This window comes from Aptenodytes forsteri, unplaced genomic scaffold (assembly GCF_000699145.1).
Source record: "Aptenodytes forsteri isolate BGI_AS27 unplaced genomic scaffold, ASM69914v1 Scaffold15, whole genome shotgun sequence".
NCBI classification, from domain to species: Eukaryota; Metazoa; Chordata; class Aves; order Sphenisciformes; family Spheniscidae; genus Aptenodytes; species Aptenodytes forsteri.
The window spans coordinates 5,934,825-5,953,856 of NW_008795129.1; the positions used below are offsets into that span (position 1 = coordinate 5,934,825).

Below are 19,032 nucleotides of genomic sequence, written 5' to 3' on the forward strand. Positions count from 1 at the left end.
ATGGAGAGCGGCTTGGCGAGCACCTCCGCCAGCTCCCTCAGCACTCTCGGGTGGATCCCAGAGATGGGGAAGCTCAGCCTCTAGCAGCAAAGTATGTCTCTGGATTTTAGAATACATTTGGCCACTAGCACTAATATTAATCACTGCTAATAGGAATTCCCACAGATAAATTGTATGGTTCACTGCAGCTTTATTTCTCTTAAGATACTTGCGTAACATTCTGACAAGCCTTCTAACTACCACAGAATTGTTCGGCAGTAATTCAAAATAGTGTATCCAACACTGCTTTTAATGTGTGGCATTTTTGTCACTGGATATGGTGTTATAAAACAGGAAACTTCTGAGAATGTATACTGTATCACTAATATAGAGAGGTAACTGTGCTACAAATTTTGCATGTGCTGTCCTGCTGCTGCAGTTTAGAAAGACATCAAGGGTCCAGAAAGTGTTCTCCTTCTGTCATGATACCTCTCAGGGAATCATTAGGCAGTACATTATTTATTGGAAATCCTTGTTAACAGCAGTCATTCAGCTCTTGGACTCAAATCTTCCTTCTAAAATGACTTCTCATCAGTGATGAAACTTGTTTCTGACTCAGATCAGAGCTGAGCAGCTGAAAACTCTGGTTGGATGTTATGCTTTCAAATACTTCCGAAAGAATCTTTGTCTTTCCAAGAGCTACATAACTCCGTGATTTCCACTGTACTTTTCAGAATTCCACTGTGTCACAAGCAGTAGACGTAGCTGTACATTTAAATAGATTTAAAGAACTGCTATTATAGTTCAGGTTACACTTGCCCACAGAAATGTAGTAGATTAATATCTCTGAGAAAGAGGGAAGGAAACACCAAGACAGCTGGCTCCCTACCAGACCAAGTCCTGCCTTGTGGAAGATGATAGTTCAGAAAATTACATATTGTGCAATGCAGACATCCTTATGTGAACTCTACCTCTGTTGGAAAAATCTCAATACATTTCATTATTAGTGGAGCTCTCTGTGACTAAGGATGCGGTGGGATTTGCCTGCTACATCCCAGTGTTAGAGCTGTTCTTCTGTTTTCCGATGTCTTTGTTCACTGAACGTATGTTCTCATTACTGCGCATACTTACATGGAAGAATATCTTGGTCTCTGTTTTTATGCTGGTTTTCTGGTGCTTTGCCAGTTCTGCAATCATCTATTGGTTTCACATGTTCTAAAGCCTAGATCAAAGAGAAATAGTCAATCCATGTTGTTCACATCCTTTACAGACAATCTTTACAGAGTCAGTGTGAGCAAACTTTACTGCTATATGTGACCCAAGACTGGCAAATAGACTTCTTACAGAAGAGAATCAGTACATATTCTCTAAACTTCTAGGCAAGGAATTCAAATTGCTTTGTATTTTCTTCAGCCTGCACAAAATGTCTGGGGTTTTCAAGTGAGAATTCCAACCCACACCCTCAGCCCCTGTCACTACAGATCCCTGTTGTATATTGCTGTAAAATAGATGTTTGGAATAGTGTCTTGGCCAAATGCAGCATTCATAATTGATAACATACTGCCTGAAGCACCAACTATAGCACTGTTAACAGGTAGTGAATGTCAGTGAATACTTTTCAGTGACAGGAAGTGATGGATATAGGGAACAGCATCAGTGGCGTTACGTGCAAATCCTATGGTCGTCAGTACTTCATGGCAGATTTAGGGGAACAGAATGCAGTGTAGCTGGAAGCAGGAATGTGCAAGTTAATTTATTTACAGTTTTGAGTTACCTTCACTTTTCTTTACTCTTTTACCTCTTCGGTATGCATTGCACAATGCTCAGCCGTCACACTGTGCCACTACACAGTGTACATGGACTGAAATATGTGACAGTTCTTTAACATCTTCATCAGTTACTACAGCTTTTACTCAGATAAAATATCCATTGGCTTTGGTAACCAGTGCTTCCCCTATTAGATCTTTATGTTTTCTGTGCAGACACATGACTCAGCTCATAGTATGCTATGCCTACATCAGTAATGGAATGGAATGGAATGGAATGGAATGGAATGGAATGAATGGAAATTAATACATGCCCTTGAGCCTTCAGGGAAGGTCAGCAAACCCTACACACTTGAGCCCGTGGGATTTTGTACCCAGAAAGTCAGAGATATAAAGGCAAGTAAAAGAAACTGATAACGCTGTAATTACTACGGAGAAGTGGTAGCAACCTATTTCACTGGTGATGAGTACATCCTTTAAAGGAAATTCCAGTACTGTGTTGAAGAGTTATGAAATAATCTGTTCTTTGGGAATTTGCTGATAACTGAGTACTCTATTTATATCCTGAAACAAGAGATTTTATATGCTTTCCTAATTTTACGCTTTTTCATGATTTATATGCCATCAGATGTAATTATGTGTTTTCATTATCTATGGAGGTACGTTACTTTCTCTTTTTACTTTCACAACGTTCCTGACCTTAATAGCAATTTGTGGCAATGAGTTCCATGGATCACTGGAGCAGTGTGTGAAACATTTTCCTTTCATCAACTAAGTGTTTCAACACTAGTGAATCCCTAGCAACATGGATGTCTTGCTTTAATGCAGCCTCTAGAATAGTTCTTAGGCAGATGTTCAGCAGAGCTGAGTGGGTAATAGGAAGAAGTCAGTCTAGGAAAAAGTGATTCGTGCTCTACTTTTGTGTATTATTTATTTTTCATTCCATGTGGGCAGCATCTTTGGACAGGGGACAGTGTAAGCCTGACCTGTGTGGAAAAAGAGAGATCCAAATACTGTAGCATCACCCAAACAGCAGAGTAGAAGCCCCATTCTGGCTGGAATAATTCTCTGAGAAAGTGGAGCCAGTAAAGATATACAAGTGGATCTCCCATACAGTATGCAGAAGGCTGCTAAGTCACTTTCTTACCTCTGCTAAACACTGAGATCTTAAAAAGGTATCACACTTTACCATAAACTCCTTTAACACCTCTTGATTCTCAATCCGCAACTGAAGGCTTCGGATAAGACCTGTGATGCCAGTCCTTGGACCTACTCCAGGCAGTGGTGGTTTAAAGTTAATTAACTGAGTCAATTCATCTCCAGAAGCAAACGTTCTGCCTATATATCAACAAAAAAACAACGGAGTTTTTAATGATTATTGTTCATAGTGCAAAGTCTTGGCTTTAAAAACTAGGAGGCTGCAGTACTTAAGTACATTTTGATGCTCATACTGTGGAAGTGAAATACGAAAAAATATTTTTGGTTTACTTATGTTCACAGCAGAAAAAAGAATAAGTCAGTACCATGTATACAACCAGCACCACATTTCATGTAATTTGGAAGCAGATCCAACTATTGCAACTTATTGCCTCATATAGTTTCTAAATACAGTCTGTTCTAAATAAACAGTTCTTGCAGAATTGTAAACTTTAACGCTAGTTTATATTGGTATAAGAGACTCTGGCCACATCTTCACAGTGAATCATCTTCATGTTTCCAACACTTTCCTGAAAATTAGTATTGCCACACCCCACTGCTAGGAATAATCACTGCAAATTCTTCCTCCCTGAAGTAAGAAAATATCTTCTGTTCTTTTCATCTTACCTCACACTCCCCTTCAAGAACAAACTGTGAAGTATCTTTGATGCACCAAAATCAGGATTCAGTTTTACTAATTAGCTCATCCTGAAGTACATGTTCTGATCCAAAACTTGACAGATTAAGAAGATGGATAAACATTTATATCTCCAGAAATATCACTACTGTACTGGAGCAATTGAAAAACTTTTGGTACCATGTAGAGTAAAAACAGTAGCTTGTTTGGTAAAAAATAGTGGTTTGAGGCAGAGGAATTATGGAATTTTTCCTTTTAGTGACAGGCTACTGTTGGCAAAGAATAACATGCAACTGTCTCAAAGAAAACCTGATGATCTGTTCCACAGGTTTGTTGTAGGCTGAAGACAAGGAGCAATGCTTTGTTTTCCTCTTGTAAGATGTCATTGCTACTCTTAACTAATCTCCGTTACAAAAGCGTTGTGCTTGCTATGCTTTTGTCTTGGGCTACAACTTGCACCTGCCTTGCTGGAGCTTTTAAGACACCTTCTGTTCATTTTCTGTTCTCTAACCCTCACAGATGCGAGGGTGTTTCTATTAACTAGTCGAGAGTGCCAGTGAAGATAGATCCTCTGCTCCAGACAGAGCGCGCTATTTCCCATACACTTCCCTCTCCTTCCAGATCAAGTGGAATAAAAAACCCAAACTTTGAGCAGGTCGTAGAGGATAGATTGTTTATCATTTTCGGTCTGCTAGCCAGCACAGCTTGGTAGTGTGAGGGAGATCGCTGTGGTTTACTTCTCATAAAAGCCATCAGCAATTCATTGCTTCTACAGAGCAAGAAGAGGCAGGGAGAGACCTGTATTTCAGAGAATCTATGGGATACTGCAGCATCCTCAGTATGATTCCTTTCACAAATTATTCTTGTTTGGGGCAGAAGCAGCTTAATTTTCTGTAGGAACAACTAGACAGATTCTTTCTGTAAACTGTCTTCTGACATCAGAGGGGCTTTAGCACCTGAGCTGTGAAAGTGCTTCAGTATGTGTTTAAGCACATCAGTTCTAGAGGTTTTAATGAAGTTATTATATGTCATGAAATTCGGTGATTCTGGGAACAAAGTCTTGAGATAGAATATGACCCTTTCGTTCTACGTTTTTGTGAAAGCTTTAATTTACTTTTTTGAGGAGTTGTATGGAAAGAGTAAGGGAGAGAGGAGAATGATTTAAAAAACCTATTGCATGCAGTGATAACAAGCACATTTTGTAGTAAGTTTCTGGAATTTGTTCCGTTAATTCTCAAAGCCTTTGTCATTGCCTTTCATATATGAAAAAGGCCTTCTATTACATCCAGTCAGTAAGATAATCCATCTGCTTTTATTTTATTCGTTTTGGGACAAACTAAGAATTTCAGTTTTTTAATTATGCATTGGGAAGCTCCCACAAGTTTGCTTCTGACCCAAATTGCAATGTTCATTTTTTTTGTTCAGCCACTGAGCCAATGTGTCATTTCTTTGCACTATCCAATAGTGCATGTTTTGAACAATTGTCATGATGTTGCTTAAATTAATTCAACAACTTTCTTTTCCTCTTATTTGCTCAGTTTGTACACCTAATTGAGTATAATCAAGGTATTCAGAGATTTTCCTTTTTGGAGGACATGATATATAACATTAGGAAAAAAAAATCCCAACCAAAACCCAAAACAAAAGACACAAAAAACTCCACAAAAAATAAAACTAAAAAGTTGCTCATCCGTTTGAAACTGGAGTTCCAAAGCAGAGGTGCTCAGAGCAGTGGCGAGTGGGTGATGGCCAGCAGAGCTGCCCTCCCTGGGTTCAGTTAACTACATTCAGACTCATGGTCCTTCCTCCTAGCAGTTCTCCAAAAGAGTTGGAGACCCTGATGTAGGCCTTCTTCTTGTGGATGTTGCAAAGGTTTGATAGCCTTCGCAAGTATCAATGGCAAAAAATTGTGTCATGAGTGCCCTAGTCTTTGAGACACAAAGGGCACTTTGTGCCCTTAGCTTATATACAAGGGATTAGTGTTGTCCTCACTGTACATATATGGAGGAGCTGGCCTATAATGTTAAAGAAAGAAGAGAAGTTTTTGCATGGTTACTTCTAGGTAGAACAGAAATCCTGTGGGGCATATCATCATCTTCATTGCTCCAGCTGTCTGACTCAGACTGCTGACTCTCTCTTCTGCAGCCTTCACATACTGCATATTTCTGTGACCTGTAAAACAGCATTAGTTGAATAGTCTTATGGAAGCAGCAGAAGCTTTGATAATCCGAACTGTACAAAGGTTTTGTTTTTAATCTATTTTTGGTCACTTTTAACTTTCTTGAGCAACTATTTTCAAGAATTAGTGTGAACTCTGAAGAACGTAAGTTCAAGGAGTAATAGTAGCATTTTGTCTGGAGTAGTGTTTGCAAATATAGCTAGTGAAAAACACTGTTATCTGTATGTGGTATTTTATTTTTTCAAAGAGATAAGAACATGCTTTGTATAAAAAGCTGCCCAAAAAATGATTGAAAATAAGGTTTGTCACAGTTATAAACAATTTTTCATGTATGACATTTTTGAGTTGTTAGGCAATCATAGCTAAATTGGCTTTGCTTGTTACTGTTTCCTAATGTATTTAGAAAATTTTAGAGCACTTCAATATGTTCTAGGTAGAAGATATGCCTGCAATCCAGAATGCAACTATAATGTGTGCAGAATGGGTCAAATATTCCTCTACTGGCTAACTCCGAAACCCTCAGACCTAACATTTAACTATGTTAGTAGGCCTAAGCAGATCACAGTCTTCCATTATCCTATCCTATGTATGATCATAGGATATGAACCTTTAAACTAGGTTCGAAGGGGGAAGGGGATAAAAATGATCATAATACGTAAAGTTAGAAATAGTAAAAGGTACACTTAAGAGGGAGAATAAGATATTAAGTAGCAGCTTTGCAAATATCAGTAACCATTGCAGGCTGTGCATGTTCAACTTACACAAAGCTTTTGCAAGTAGAAAATAGAAAAACCAGAAAATACTGGTAGTAAAAAGATTCAGATTACAGGACAGGGGCCAGAAAACCATCCTATTTGCAAAACAACCAGAAAAGATACTTGCTATCCCTATATATGATAACTGTATTAGCCATAGATGCATTTATGCCTCTTGCACACAGAGCAAAATAATTTAATAGTAATCACACCTGATTACCTGGTATGTCACAAGATAATGTTATATTAGCAATGAGATAATAGCAAGTGGCACTGAGCCGTTGTTCACATGGATGTTCTCACTTGCAGATGCTCTCAAAGCTTCTTTCAAACTTTATCTCTGCACGCAGGTAAGTTAGGGAAGATTTTCAACCCTAATTGATTGGCCAAGTACTGTTCTTACAAAATTTTAAGTTTTAAAGGTAACCATTTAGTCCTTTTTTCCATTTATGTGGGTTATAAGTGATAAAGAAAATAATCATATTTCATCTACTCTGCATCATTGTAATAGACAAAACTGCCCATGTCTTATCAACACTCCATTATTCTTTGATTTCCCATTGTACCGTAGATTTAAAATTTGAAGTAAAATTCTTCTCTTCTTGTACTATGTACTTTCATTGGAGTAACATCCTCAAATTCTCTTGGTTCCCAGATGTCTGGAGTTCAACATCTGTATCACTACAGTCATAGTAGCACAGGGTCCAGCCCAGGCTGCAAGACCTGCTTGGAACGCTTAGTAAAACCCACGGGGACCCTGCCCACACCACTGCGATAGTGCTACCACTCTTCTCTCTCCTCCTCAGCTAGAAAGGCTAAAGCTGAGGCATGTCTGAGCTGTTACACCTAGAAGCTTCTGTTTCATTTGTCCTAGTAGCTGTGTGGAAGCTGTTCAGCAACTCTTACTGCAGATGGAGCTACATTCCAATAGAACTGTATTTCTATCATTTGGGACACATGAGTGCATTTGTATACCATATTAGGACAGCTCTGAAAATATAAGAATAAATTATCCATGCTCTTTATTTTAATAGTTTTACTGCATTTGAAAGACTTACCCGTCTGAAATGTTACTGATGATTTCCTTATAGTCTTGTCCAGCCAGCTGACGCTGCAGAGGGGAATTGTGTGTACTTTCCGGATCCTGCAGGTTTAAAATAAGAAAAAGCTGTGAAAAATCAGTACACAGAAACATCAAGAATGTAGTTACTTTCATCAACAATCTTTCTTGTATCTGACAAAAATGTGTCCTTCACTCAAGAAGGAAAGGAAAAATAGAATAGTTTCCACTTTCAGAAGAAAGTATGTAACTTTGACTCAGCATTGCAGTATCTACTAGGATTAAAAAGCCACAGCAGCTGTATTTGTGAGTTTCATAACAATACAGTCTTCAGACATCTCTACAACATAGCATGCACGACTAAACTTGAAAAAGGTTTGTGTTAGTTATATCCTCTCTGATCTCATAAAGAAAATGCAATCACAGGAACCATGAGTCACGCTCTGCTCTTCACCTCCCAGCTCTTGGCAGCAGAAAGCACCAGTATCCGAGATGGAATTGTTGGTAATAATTTCTTTTTTTTATCTCAGACACAACGATGCCAGCTGTTAGAAGCAGGGTGCAGCTGCTCTGCGAAGAAGCACTCAACTAACAGAGAAGGCAACAAGAACCCTTGATCGCCCTCCATATGCAGTAGAAGCAATAGTATCGGTGGCTGTTTTTCCGTCCTAGAGAATGGTAGCTGGGTCTTGCATTTAAATAATGATGCAGGACATTTGCCATTAGTATGTGGAAGTGTCTCCTTCTCAGTTGTAACATTTGACAGATAATTATTTAAATTTTAGTTTAGAGTGGTGTTTCTTCTTCTTTCCCTGCTTAATATTCCACATGCACTCAGAAACCACCCTGGCATGTTACACAGTATAAACTACTGAATGCCCCACAGAATCTTAACGGTAGCTGCCACTTATACCTTATTTTCTTACTTTTGTGCTTGTATTTCTCCGTTAGAATAGGGGAATTCATGGCTGACTATTTAACCATGAATTCATTTACGTAGTTTCTGCACCTACTGACTACACTGGTTGGAGAATGCTATATGGATTTTTGTTTTCTATTTGCCAAGGAAAGGTATTTTACTGCTGCTGTTTTGCATCTGTTTTTGTCAGTAGCTTGTCATTTTCAAAGTCCACATCTTTGGAGTAGATGGCAGCTGTGCTCTATGAAGTAAAGCATAAATAGTTTCTATTCATAGGAGACAGCTAAAGGCAAGCTGGAAATAATGAAGACGAGAGAGTTAATGGAACCAATTCAGCAAAAAAATTTAGCATGTGCTTAAAGTTAGGTATGTGCTCTGCTGAACTAGGTTAAAACTAAAAGTGTGGCTTAATACCTTGCTAATTCAGGGATCTAATAAGGAACCTGTAACCTTAGTACTATCTACTACTTCCCATTGATACTATTTATTGGGTGTACTTCTTTGTCAGATCAGGACATGATTTTGTTTTGATGTTACATTTCACCAATCTCTAACAGTTTATTTCCAACACCCATTCCAACAGTGTACTTAAAACTTCCTCAAGTTAATCTTCAAGGTTTTCTCAGCTTATTCACGTCAAGGATTTCTTCCATTTTCCTTTTTCTAGTTTGATTATATTGGTTGAGGCAGGGTTTGCTTTTTTAATTTGTTCTGGAGGATAAGAAGACCTATATTTATCACATTTTGAGGAGAGGTTTTACAGCTATAAACTTAGAAATAATAGGTGCTGTAAAACTTGATGTGGAATGTCTTACAAGACTTACTAAGATTCAAAAACATAACCATGTTTGAAGAAGTTTGGGTGCCTTGGAGTTATGAATATTAATGGAAGACAGTTGAACAGAAATCTTTTGAAGTATATTGTTTTAAAATACCGAAAGAATGGTAAAATTAATAAATCATTCATTCCAATATGATAAAGCATGAGAACAAGACTCGCAAATGCAACCTTCCTTTCCCCACCCTTTTAGCATATATATTGTACTAATCATATGCTCTTATCTCAGTGGAATCCCCTGACTCATTCAAATATTAGCAGTTCCAGTCATTGCAGCACACTTCCCTCACATTAATCTTTTGTCATTAAGAAGGTGTGGTTCTTGCCTGCATTGCAGCAAACCCATTTTGTCAACAAACATACGAGTACATTGACTGATAACGTCTAGAAGCCTGGTTCAGATTTTACCTTGGTGCACATCTGGTTGGATTCTTCTCCTTCCTTGAAAGTGAAAACAGGCTGAGCTCGCAGGCTTCCCTCAGCACTGTCTGAATACCAGAAAACAAAACCAAAATAAAATGCCTATAAAGCATGAAAATATAGATCCATTTCTTCTGTGCCACCCACACCAGAGGACTTGGACCTTGGAAGAGGCACTGAGATACAGTGCCAGAAACTGGTATGGAATATCCCTTTCATGGATGCTCGGAGAGGGTTAGTACAACACAAATGAAGAAGCCAGCATAATTCAGGTTGCCAGAAGATACACTGAAGTAGACCCCTGTATCTACAGCAGTTATAAAAAACCTGAAACAGAATTTAAATCTGCCCTCCCTAACCCAGCCCATTCCTTTGCAGTGCTAAGGGACAAATACCATAGATTAACTTTGATGCCAGTGCTTCTATAATACCATTGGGTTTTGCTGGTCCAGGAAAACAGTTTAAACTTTCCAGCAACTGTGTAGTTCACCAATGTCATGTGAGATGCAAATAAACATCCCCACAGCTATTTCCTTGAATTTGCAGAGCTGGAAAAAAGGCTAGTCTCACTGAAGTGAATGGGAATATTTCCACAGCCCTTAATAGGGCAAGAGCTTCAATCAGCCTTTTTATAACTGGCCGTCCTTCCATTTTTTTTTGCATCATTAACCCCCAAAATTATCCTTCCATTTTTTTTTTGCATCATTAACCCCCAAAATTAAACTAGAATAGAGATGGGGCAGTGAACATCCTCCTTCCAGGCCAGTGCTGAGCATAGTTTTCTTACCCTTAGGGGAAAGCTTTGCTCTTGAAACACCCAGGGTAGCTTCCAGTAAGTGAAGGAGTGTCCAGTACTTATGACACAGGCTAGGAGTTCAAGAGGATTAGGTTCAGTCTAATAGATACAGAAAAAATTGAGATCCTTAAGCCCTAGAGGCAGCTGCTGCCTAACAGCAGAATTGCCTAAAATACCTACGCAGGTAAGTTTGCATCAGTAAAGCTGACTAGATGCATAAATGTTTGCTGTAAAATATGTCCAAACCCCACAGCCAGCCCTGCGTCTCTCCCTAGTCAGCTGGGGAGAAAGCAAATAGCAATGGCAGTGGCTTCTTGTGTGAGAAGATTTGAAACAAAGCCTCCAATTTGTAACCAGCAGGCCAGAAGGTATCTTAAGGAGGAATTCTGTATTCTTCTCATTGAAGTTTCTCCACATTATAGGAAACATTTCAGTGTTCAAAGAAATAGAAAGTTGAGGAATATAAACTCATAATCTATTGGTAATAGTATACCCTTGCTTCCACTCCCAGCTTTAATTAGTATTTAAATTTTGAGTATTCAGTAGAGCAGAGCCTGCAGCACAAGTTTCTTCCATTAGAGTTAGTCAGCTCTCTAAGTACTGCCTTATGCAGGTGGGTGTGCTCTCAAATCAATAGCAATCAACCTGGGAGTAGAGGCTTCTGGATTTGAACATGAACAAGCACAGAAGGGAGAGGAGCTGTCTGCCAGGCAGAACAGGAGGTGTAGTGCTTCCAAGAGATAAGGTAGGAGTGCTGGGATGTGAAATTTGTGAGAAACGTAGTTCAGCAGCTGGGTCAGTAATTCGCTGTGATTCCATCAGTAAGTTGTATAAAACTGGGTAAAATCAGCACAGACCAGGAATCTTCATGACTTGGAAACATAAGCTGAGTTAAAGCATCTTTGAGGGTCTTGCAGCTTTGCTTCCACTATTACTAGACTTAAAAAATCAACACTTAGGCATTCCTTCCCTGTGGTCCTATGTCTTGAGTAGCTTAGCCAGAGCTGCAGATCAGGGTGAAGAATGCGTTTGCATCTACGGCTATGAGTCGGGAGTAACTGTAAAGTTAGTAATACTGAATTGTTTTGCTAATAGGAAAGTTGAATTCAGGCAACGCATAATCCCACTTTTATCATGTACTGAATGGATGCGGCTGCTTACCAGGCTCTGCTTTTGTGTTTGAGGGGGAAGGTATACTGTTGCTCTGACTGCCTGAATAAGCCCAATGCAAAGCCATGCTTCTGCAGACAGTGAGTTGAACAGTGCCCTGAGCCTGGCGCAGCAGATCTATAACTGTTTGGCGTGGCAGACCAGACACGAAAGTCTCATTCACCTGAAAAATACAATGACATGTACTTCCAGATTCCTGTAACACAAAGCTTTTTTGTCATATATCCCAGCACTGAGCAATCTTTATATAACTTCTTTGCACTTCACGTGTCCTCATCCCCTCCCATTTTAGTAACTTGCTTGATCCTCTCCTCTCTACTTCTTTATACTGTGATTGCCAGCAGTACACCACAGAAGTATAGTCTGCATCTCTTCTGAGACACTAAGAGGGCATTGTTTCCTCCACTCTTCAGATGGAAGGTGGAGGAGAGATGGAAGTAAATGAAAAATAGAAAAGCAAACAAAAATATTGAAACTCCTGGACGGGGAAGAAAAAATAATTTGGGGTAAAAAAAAAAAAGATTATTTGTGTTAAAAGGTGGTTAAGATAATAAAATTTTAAATAAAGATTCAAAAGCTCTAATTCCAGTGCTTTTTTCTTGTCTTTATAATACCTAACTGGCACCGATGATAGTATCCTCCTCCTGGTTAGCTGCTATATGCACGCTTCGTCAGTTAACTCTCGTTTCCCTGATTTTTTTCACGTGTAATCCTCATTGGGCACAGTTACACTACGGAGTAGTTGCACTTTGCCACTTGCCCTGCTATTCTGGGTCTGCTTCTCTGCTGGAGTGCCCAACAGCCACCTTCCAGCTGTAGAGAGGCCCAATCCCCCAGGGAGCTGAACTCTAGGCAAGGGGCGGGGGGGCAGAACAGCCCTCTGACCCCTAGGAGCCGGGGAACACCATCTTCTACATGTTACTGTGCCAAGCAGCCTCAGACTTCCAACCTGCACAACCTCCATACTGAACAGAATGCTCATTATAGAGTAACTGGAGAAAACGTAGGCCAAAACAATGAAGAACAAGCATTACCTTAAGCAGGATATCACCAACTTGAAGCCTCCCATCTAGATCTGCAATGCTGTCCGGGCTGATGGCTTTTATTAGGGTAGCCCTGCCATTTCTTCCACCTACCAGTGCAAATCCTAGGCTTCCATTTTCTGCTTTTTCCAGCTCAACCTTAATAATGAATTCCTACAATAGAAAAGGATGCAGTCTAAAGTGGAGTTTATTCAGGGCTGTGTTTTGTTTGCATTTTTGATACCAAAGAATCCCATTATGCTTCACAGTCCTCACTGGCTGATGTAGATTATGGGATATATCCTTCTCTTGAATAGGTGTATAGAGCTTCCAGTGATTAACATAGCAGCTGTATATATCAGAATGAAAATAGTACATAGTTATTTCCATAATCTTTTTAAATAATTGCTGGAGGGGAAACTAATCTCTTAAGAGCAAGGAAACATATACTTTTGTAATCCTTTTATAATATATCAAATACATCACCTTCATTGACAAACAAGTCACTCTTATCTCCAGCGTGACAGTAACACAGTATATATTCCATTCTTTTACTGTTCTATAATGAAAATCTTAACCTTGCAACCCCAACATACCCATATGTTTGGCTTTAGCATTTCATTCAGTTTTAAAATAAGCTGCTTTTTTAGGGTCAAGTATTATGTCAGAAATAGCAGCAACCTAGAAATGTTTATGACTTGCAGCATGAGTAGTTGCAATGTTGCAAATATCATCCTCAGAAATTATTTTAGCAAGTTGAACAGATAAACCATCATGGATTAAATGGTGTGGAAAAAGCAGTAATAGTGATGACTTAATCAAAAGTGAGAAAATTGTTCCAATTTTTCTGCTAGGTTGGAGGTCTAATTTTAACAAGAGACAGCCCTTCTTTGCAAACCACAATCAAGAGAAAACTAGTAAATCTATTCCCATGAAATATCAGTCCCAATGTGGGTAATTTCAATTCCAAGTAACATTATTTTCCACATGTTTGCACAAACAGAAGTGATGTTTGCCCTTGTAAGAATTTTGAAGCATTGTATGTTGAGCATGGAAATTACTTCTTTTTTCAAAGAACGCACCTGTGTATTTTAGGAATTCATCATTTCAAAAATGGCATAGCTTTTCCAAATTCAAACTGTTATTGTTTATGTCAGTGCTACATAATACTCCAAGGGTTTGGAGTAATTTTACCATCTTATCAAATGCCTCATCTGAGAATTTCAGAATGAAACATATTAATCTCAGGTTTCAAAGGTTGTTGTGGAAAGTGCTTCACGATTGCAATTACACTTATTTTCCCCAGGATCCCATAGTGTGAAGTTTTGTAACTTCTTCCTTTGCTACTTTCTTTCTAAGCTAAGGATTAATCTTGTAAGCTGTTAAGAGTACTGTGAAGACCTAATGGAGGGGCTACATCATATGAGTCGTGCTTATATTACCAAGCTGGTAAAATAGTGATATTATACATTGAAAAACAGCAATAGAAGAGTCTGACCCCAGGAAGTGCTCAGCACATTCTAGTCCATGAATGCTGAAGCAATTCAACAATTCACAGGATGCTCTCCAAATGCATTATATTCACATTTTCAAAGAAACTGGAGAGGAAGCAAATATATTAGATACCACTGTTGAAAAAATCTACTCCATATAGCTCACTTCACTTGATGGACTGCCTCACACTTGATAAAATTGTCACTTACCTTACAGTCTGGAGAATCGGGAGTGTTTTGCTGAGCACCACAGTTTGTTTCCTCCAAATGTTTCTCTGTGAAAAAGCAGCAACAACTTTTACACAGTTGTACTGGTAAAATGTTCTATAGTATAACACTCAAAATCATATTCAGAGACATAATAAAACATTTTATATTTGACATGTAAAATACAAAAAAATTCCTGTGGACTTATGCGGGCTTACACTCCTGAACAGTGAACTGAGCCTTCTGCACATTATCCCTGTAGACTTTTTACCTCCCAGTGAGCAGGTTCAAAACAAGCTTTAAAAGCTGCATGTTACAGGGTAACAGGTAATGTATAAATGTTCTCTGAAACTCTGAGGGAGGCAGTTTTGTTTATGAAGAATTAATCTTTCCCAGGTGCTGCCAGTACCACCTACAGACTTATTTTCTTTCAAAGAGAGGCCACGAAATTTTACAAACCCTAACTGAAAAATACAAAGTTCCTTACCACGTTGATGCAGCAGATGCTCTTCTCGGGAATTCAGGTTTTCGTTTGGGAAAGAAATGTTGGCTTTCTCTGTCTCAGCAGGTGGCCCTAAAAGCATACACGTAGGTTTGTTCTGACAGGCCTCCTGCTAACCTTCATATACACAAGGGAATGTAAACTCTGTGCTTAGATTATTAAACAAAGCGTCAATATCCAATATTGGTACTATACGAGGCAGTTTGAGACACTTACTACTGCATGATTAAGTTTGCCAATTTGCACAGTGATATAAACAATTCTGTCATGAATTGCAGAGATATTGCACCTCAGTCATTGCTACTTTTAAAATGGTAACAACAATCAGAGATCAGACTGAGTCATTTAGACGTGTGGCAATGATCAGGCAGAGGAAGAAGCAGGGCGTGTTAGTGTCTGCAGAGACGGATAAGTAAGAAGACAAGGTGCATTTCTTGACACTTCCACCTCTACCCACCCCCACCTCAGTTTTGGGGGTTTGCTTTATCATATCTTGGTGACCTTACTTGTCTTCCACAAAGTACTCTTAATGTATCAATTATAGAAAATGATGAGTGTTCTGTTGTTAAAAAAGTTCCCTGTTGTGTTTGCAATTTTAGTATGCATTTTGGTAACTAAGAGAGTCTATAAAATGAAGGCTTGCTTCCTTAATAGCAAATTATTACAGATTTATCTGTAAATCTATCAGAGATGATAGCAAACAGAACACCAAATACCAAATTACTATAGATTTTTTTAAGTGCCTTATAAAAGGGAAGAATCTTGTTTTATAAGAGAGGCAGGTAACTTTACCATTGTGGAGTTCATAAATCTGTATCAGAGGTGGATCAGACCTGGTAACCTATTTCGAAGGTGTCTTGAGAAATCTTGGAATCTGCAAAGCTTGTGGAGCAAGGATGTGTAAGCAAGGTCCTACCAGGATATGCATGTACCGTGCTTTAGTTACATGTACTCTCAGCCACTGCAGTATAACTTTATCTGTGTCTTGTAGTAAATTCAAAGAAGCTTGTTCTTCAGTAAGTGAAATAAGCTGCTTCAGTTTATAAAAACAAACACATGGGTGGTGGTTGTAGAGTAGGAAATCTGTAACTAGCTTGACTGGGAATAATTTCTTCAGGTAGCCATATGCCAGTATTCAGGTGAGCGTAGGCAAACGAGCAATTCTGGTCCAGGGTTACTTTTTAGGTCATCTTTGCATGATTAAAAAAAATTCAGATATCCAGTCAGGTAAATGAAACTGTGGGCTAGGCCTGACTTAACACTCCAGCCAAATGTAGACTGGAAAGTATTACTTGCATAGCTAACACACTTTCTACGCAGCGACGTAGACGTGATACCTATCCTTCCACCGGATGGTGCAGATGCAACCTCTGCTTGCTGAGACTCCTTCTACTGCTAGAGCAATTCTGGTCAAGTCTTTGCAGTGCAGACGATTACTGAATTTTTGTGTCCGTTATAGTATTAGATATCGTCCCCTGATAGGAATGCTCTTATATTAACTAAAAGATATTGGTGCTCCCTGTTTCTGATTTTCTATAGATTTATTGATAACAGTTTAAAAAGTTGGTCTAGATGATGAAGTAGTGGCTCATATTAAATAGTGGCTCAAGAAGTGCTGGAAAACCCGTCAGAGAATAGTTTCAATCAAAACAGATGTTGAAATATGATCACGTAAAATTCCCATTTAATAACAACAAATTAAAAAAAAAGAAACTGACTATGCAAAATGCAGTAATTTTTTTTACAGAGAACTATACATTTTATTTCTAGCTTTAAAGAGCTACCAAATTTTCTTCAGACTCTTAGAATGTCTGTAACAGAAATACTGAATGCCAAGTTACAATCTGTTAATAACTTTTTAAATGCAGTGAATCAATACCTTATGCTTATTTCCAAAATCAGAAGCAAGTTTTGAACTAAAAACCAAAAATATTAGCCTTACTTACTATTTTCCTGCTCTATAGGAACCACTGGATTGCCATTTCTGGGGGCAGAAAAAGTGAAATATGTGAGCCATTAAGAGCTGCATGCTTTGTAAAGCACATATGAAAAATATTTTCAGAAAGTCAGTTGTCTAAATTTTAGTTGTACTTCTCTGATTTTGTTAATGGTGCTTTCCTAAAGAGCATTTATATCGGTATGTAAAATATTTGACTGTCTTTAACAACAGTGAAACATTTTATTTAAGTGGGTTGGGGAAAGAAAGATCATGTTAAACCACCCGTCCCAATACAGAACTGCTTTGTGGTACGTTTTGAATTCAGCTTCGGTTCCCCCTCTATAAAGTGGGAATGATCTTTCGTAATTTTCTTTGCCATATTTCTGTTTGCCTCCTTAGACTGTAAATTCTTACGCTCAGGGTGTGTTGCCTACTAACTGTTTGTGCAGCAAGAAGTATAATGAGGCTGCAGTTTTTTCATCTGCTAGCCCAGTGCAAGTTAATAAAACATTGATAAAAGTTCGAACTACGTTAAGACAGCTGTGACAGACGCACTAGTGCTAACTCTGGTTATCTAACTTAGTCATTCACATGCTGTTGGGTTACCATTTGACTGTTCCTCTGAGATCTTTGGAAGCTATTTCTATATCGGTCCAGGACCTCTGCTGATGCTCTATCAGACTGTAGAACACAATAAATCTAAAATGCAGCCAAGAACTGATGAGGGAAATTCTTAACTTGCTGCAGATTAAATGCTGCATTTTTAACACCTTTCTAAAATATTTGGCTGTTGGAAGTAACTTGGAGTTTCCCATCAGAGGTAGTTTCTTGCCTGTAGTTGTGAATCTGAGAATGTATGGAGAAGGTTGGCACTAGTGGTGGAAATATAAAGATTTTCCCTGGAGGACAGGATATCTGAAAATGGTGGCCAGCCTCACAGTTGAAGGATTCACATTTGTGTTTGGATGATGAAGTTTGAAGAGTTCTCATTTGTGTCGTACGAGTCTACTTGTATTCACTGTGTTAGTTGTAATTACAAGGAGTTAAGGTATCTTATGGTTGTTATGTATCAGGTTGCAACGTTCAAACCTTTGAGGCAAAGCATTTTTCTTGTAGTTTGTCTTGTTTTTATTGTTTGACTTGTTGATGTAAAATTTAGAAACCTGCTTTAACATTAGGATTGAGATTGAGTATGCTCAGATTTACCTTGTGGCTTTGATTTGGACATTCTGGGTGGCAGCTTCACACACTCTCACGGCGTCATCCAGGCTAATGCCCTCAGTCCACAGTCCACAGATGTAAACAATCTGATCTCGTGGCTGCAAACTGCCTTCCACACTGGCAGGAGAGCCAGGCACTATCTCTAGCACATAAATACCTTGTAACTTGCTTCCAGCTCCTCCTGTCAGCTTCAAGCCTAGAATAATGCAGAGAAAGCATCTTTTGTGGCAGCGTGTTTTGAATTTCACTGCCAGTGACATACAGCCTAATGGAATACATGTGAGTCATTGAAAGATAGGCTGAACAAATCACCAACATTATAAACAACAGTCTTGCCCCAGTGAGATGGGGTATAGGAGCTGGACTGGGAGAGTGAAATGTTAAAAAAGTATGGAAAAAACCCTTAAATGATATTGCTATGCTTCAGCTATTCCATAGTGCTTTATTTCACCTGATGTTGAATAGTCATTTGAATAAGACACTTAGCTGCATAGCAGTAACTCCTTCGTTACCAGAGTGCTCAAGTGCCTTGTAGTCTTTAGACTGACATAGGGAACGGAGGCATATGACAACTAAGGAGATACCTATTCAGTGCAAAACAGAATTGTGCAACAATATTCAAGCAATCTCCGAACAAGGTAGTTTCTGAACTGGAAACAGGATGCTGTACCTGAGCAAATATAGCTATACTGTTTCCTGGGTCTACAGGTTTATCTGTGTGCAGTACTCGCCACATGTTGCAGAAATGCCAAGATACTCACACTGTGGGGATTTCTTTTGTCACTTGTATTGTACAATGTAGATAAAGCCTTGTGCCTGTGGTGAATCAAGGAGTTGAGTGGAGGTTTTTTGAATAGCAAACTATTGCCCTAACCAGTGGCTCATCCTTCTTAAACTTTGCCTTTTTTTTTCTCCCCCTCCCGCCCACCCCC

General features: G+C 38.8%; 1 protein-coding gene across 1 annotated transcript in view; it reads right to left on the reverse strand.

Moving 5' to 3' along the window:
- The window catches only part of FRMPD2 (FERM and PDZ domain containing 2), a 50,827-nt gene that overhangs the window by 3,756 nt on the left and 28,039 nt on the right, over positions 1-19,032 (reverse strand). Inside the window, exons 25-32 of the mRNA XM_019471626.1 lie at positions 18,086-18,296; positions 16,887-16,924; positions 14,442-14,506; positions 12,751-12,912; positions 7,572-7,657; positions 5,636-5,751; positions 2,935-3,083; positions 1,111-1,201 (exon numbers count right to left, since the gene is read on the reverse strand). Of these exons, the coding sequence (XP_019327171.1) occupies positions 1,111-1,201; positions 2,935-3,083; positions 5,636-5,751; positions 7,572-7,657; positions 12,751-12,912; positions 14,442-14,506; positions 16,887-16,924; positions 18,086-18,296 (918 nt within the window). The remainder of the gene's footprint in view (positions 1-1,110; positions 1,202-2,934; positions 3,084-5,635; positions 5,752-7,571; positions 7,658-12,750; positions 12,913-14,441; positions 14,507-16,886; positions 16,925-18,085; positions 18,297-19,032) is intronic.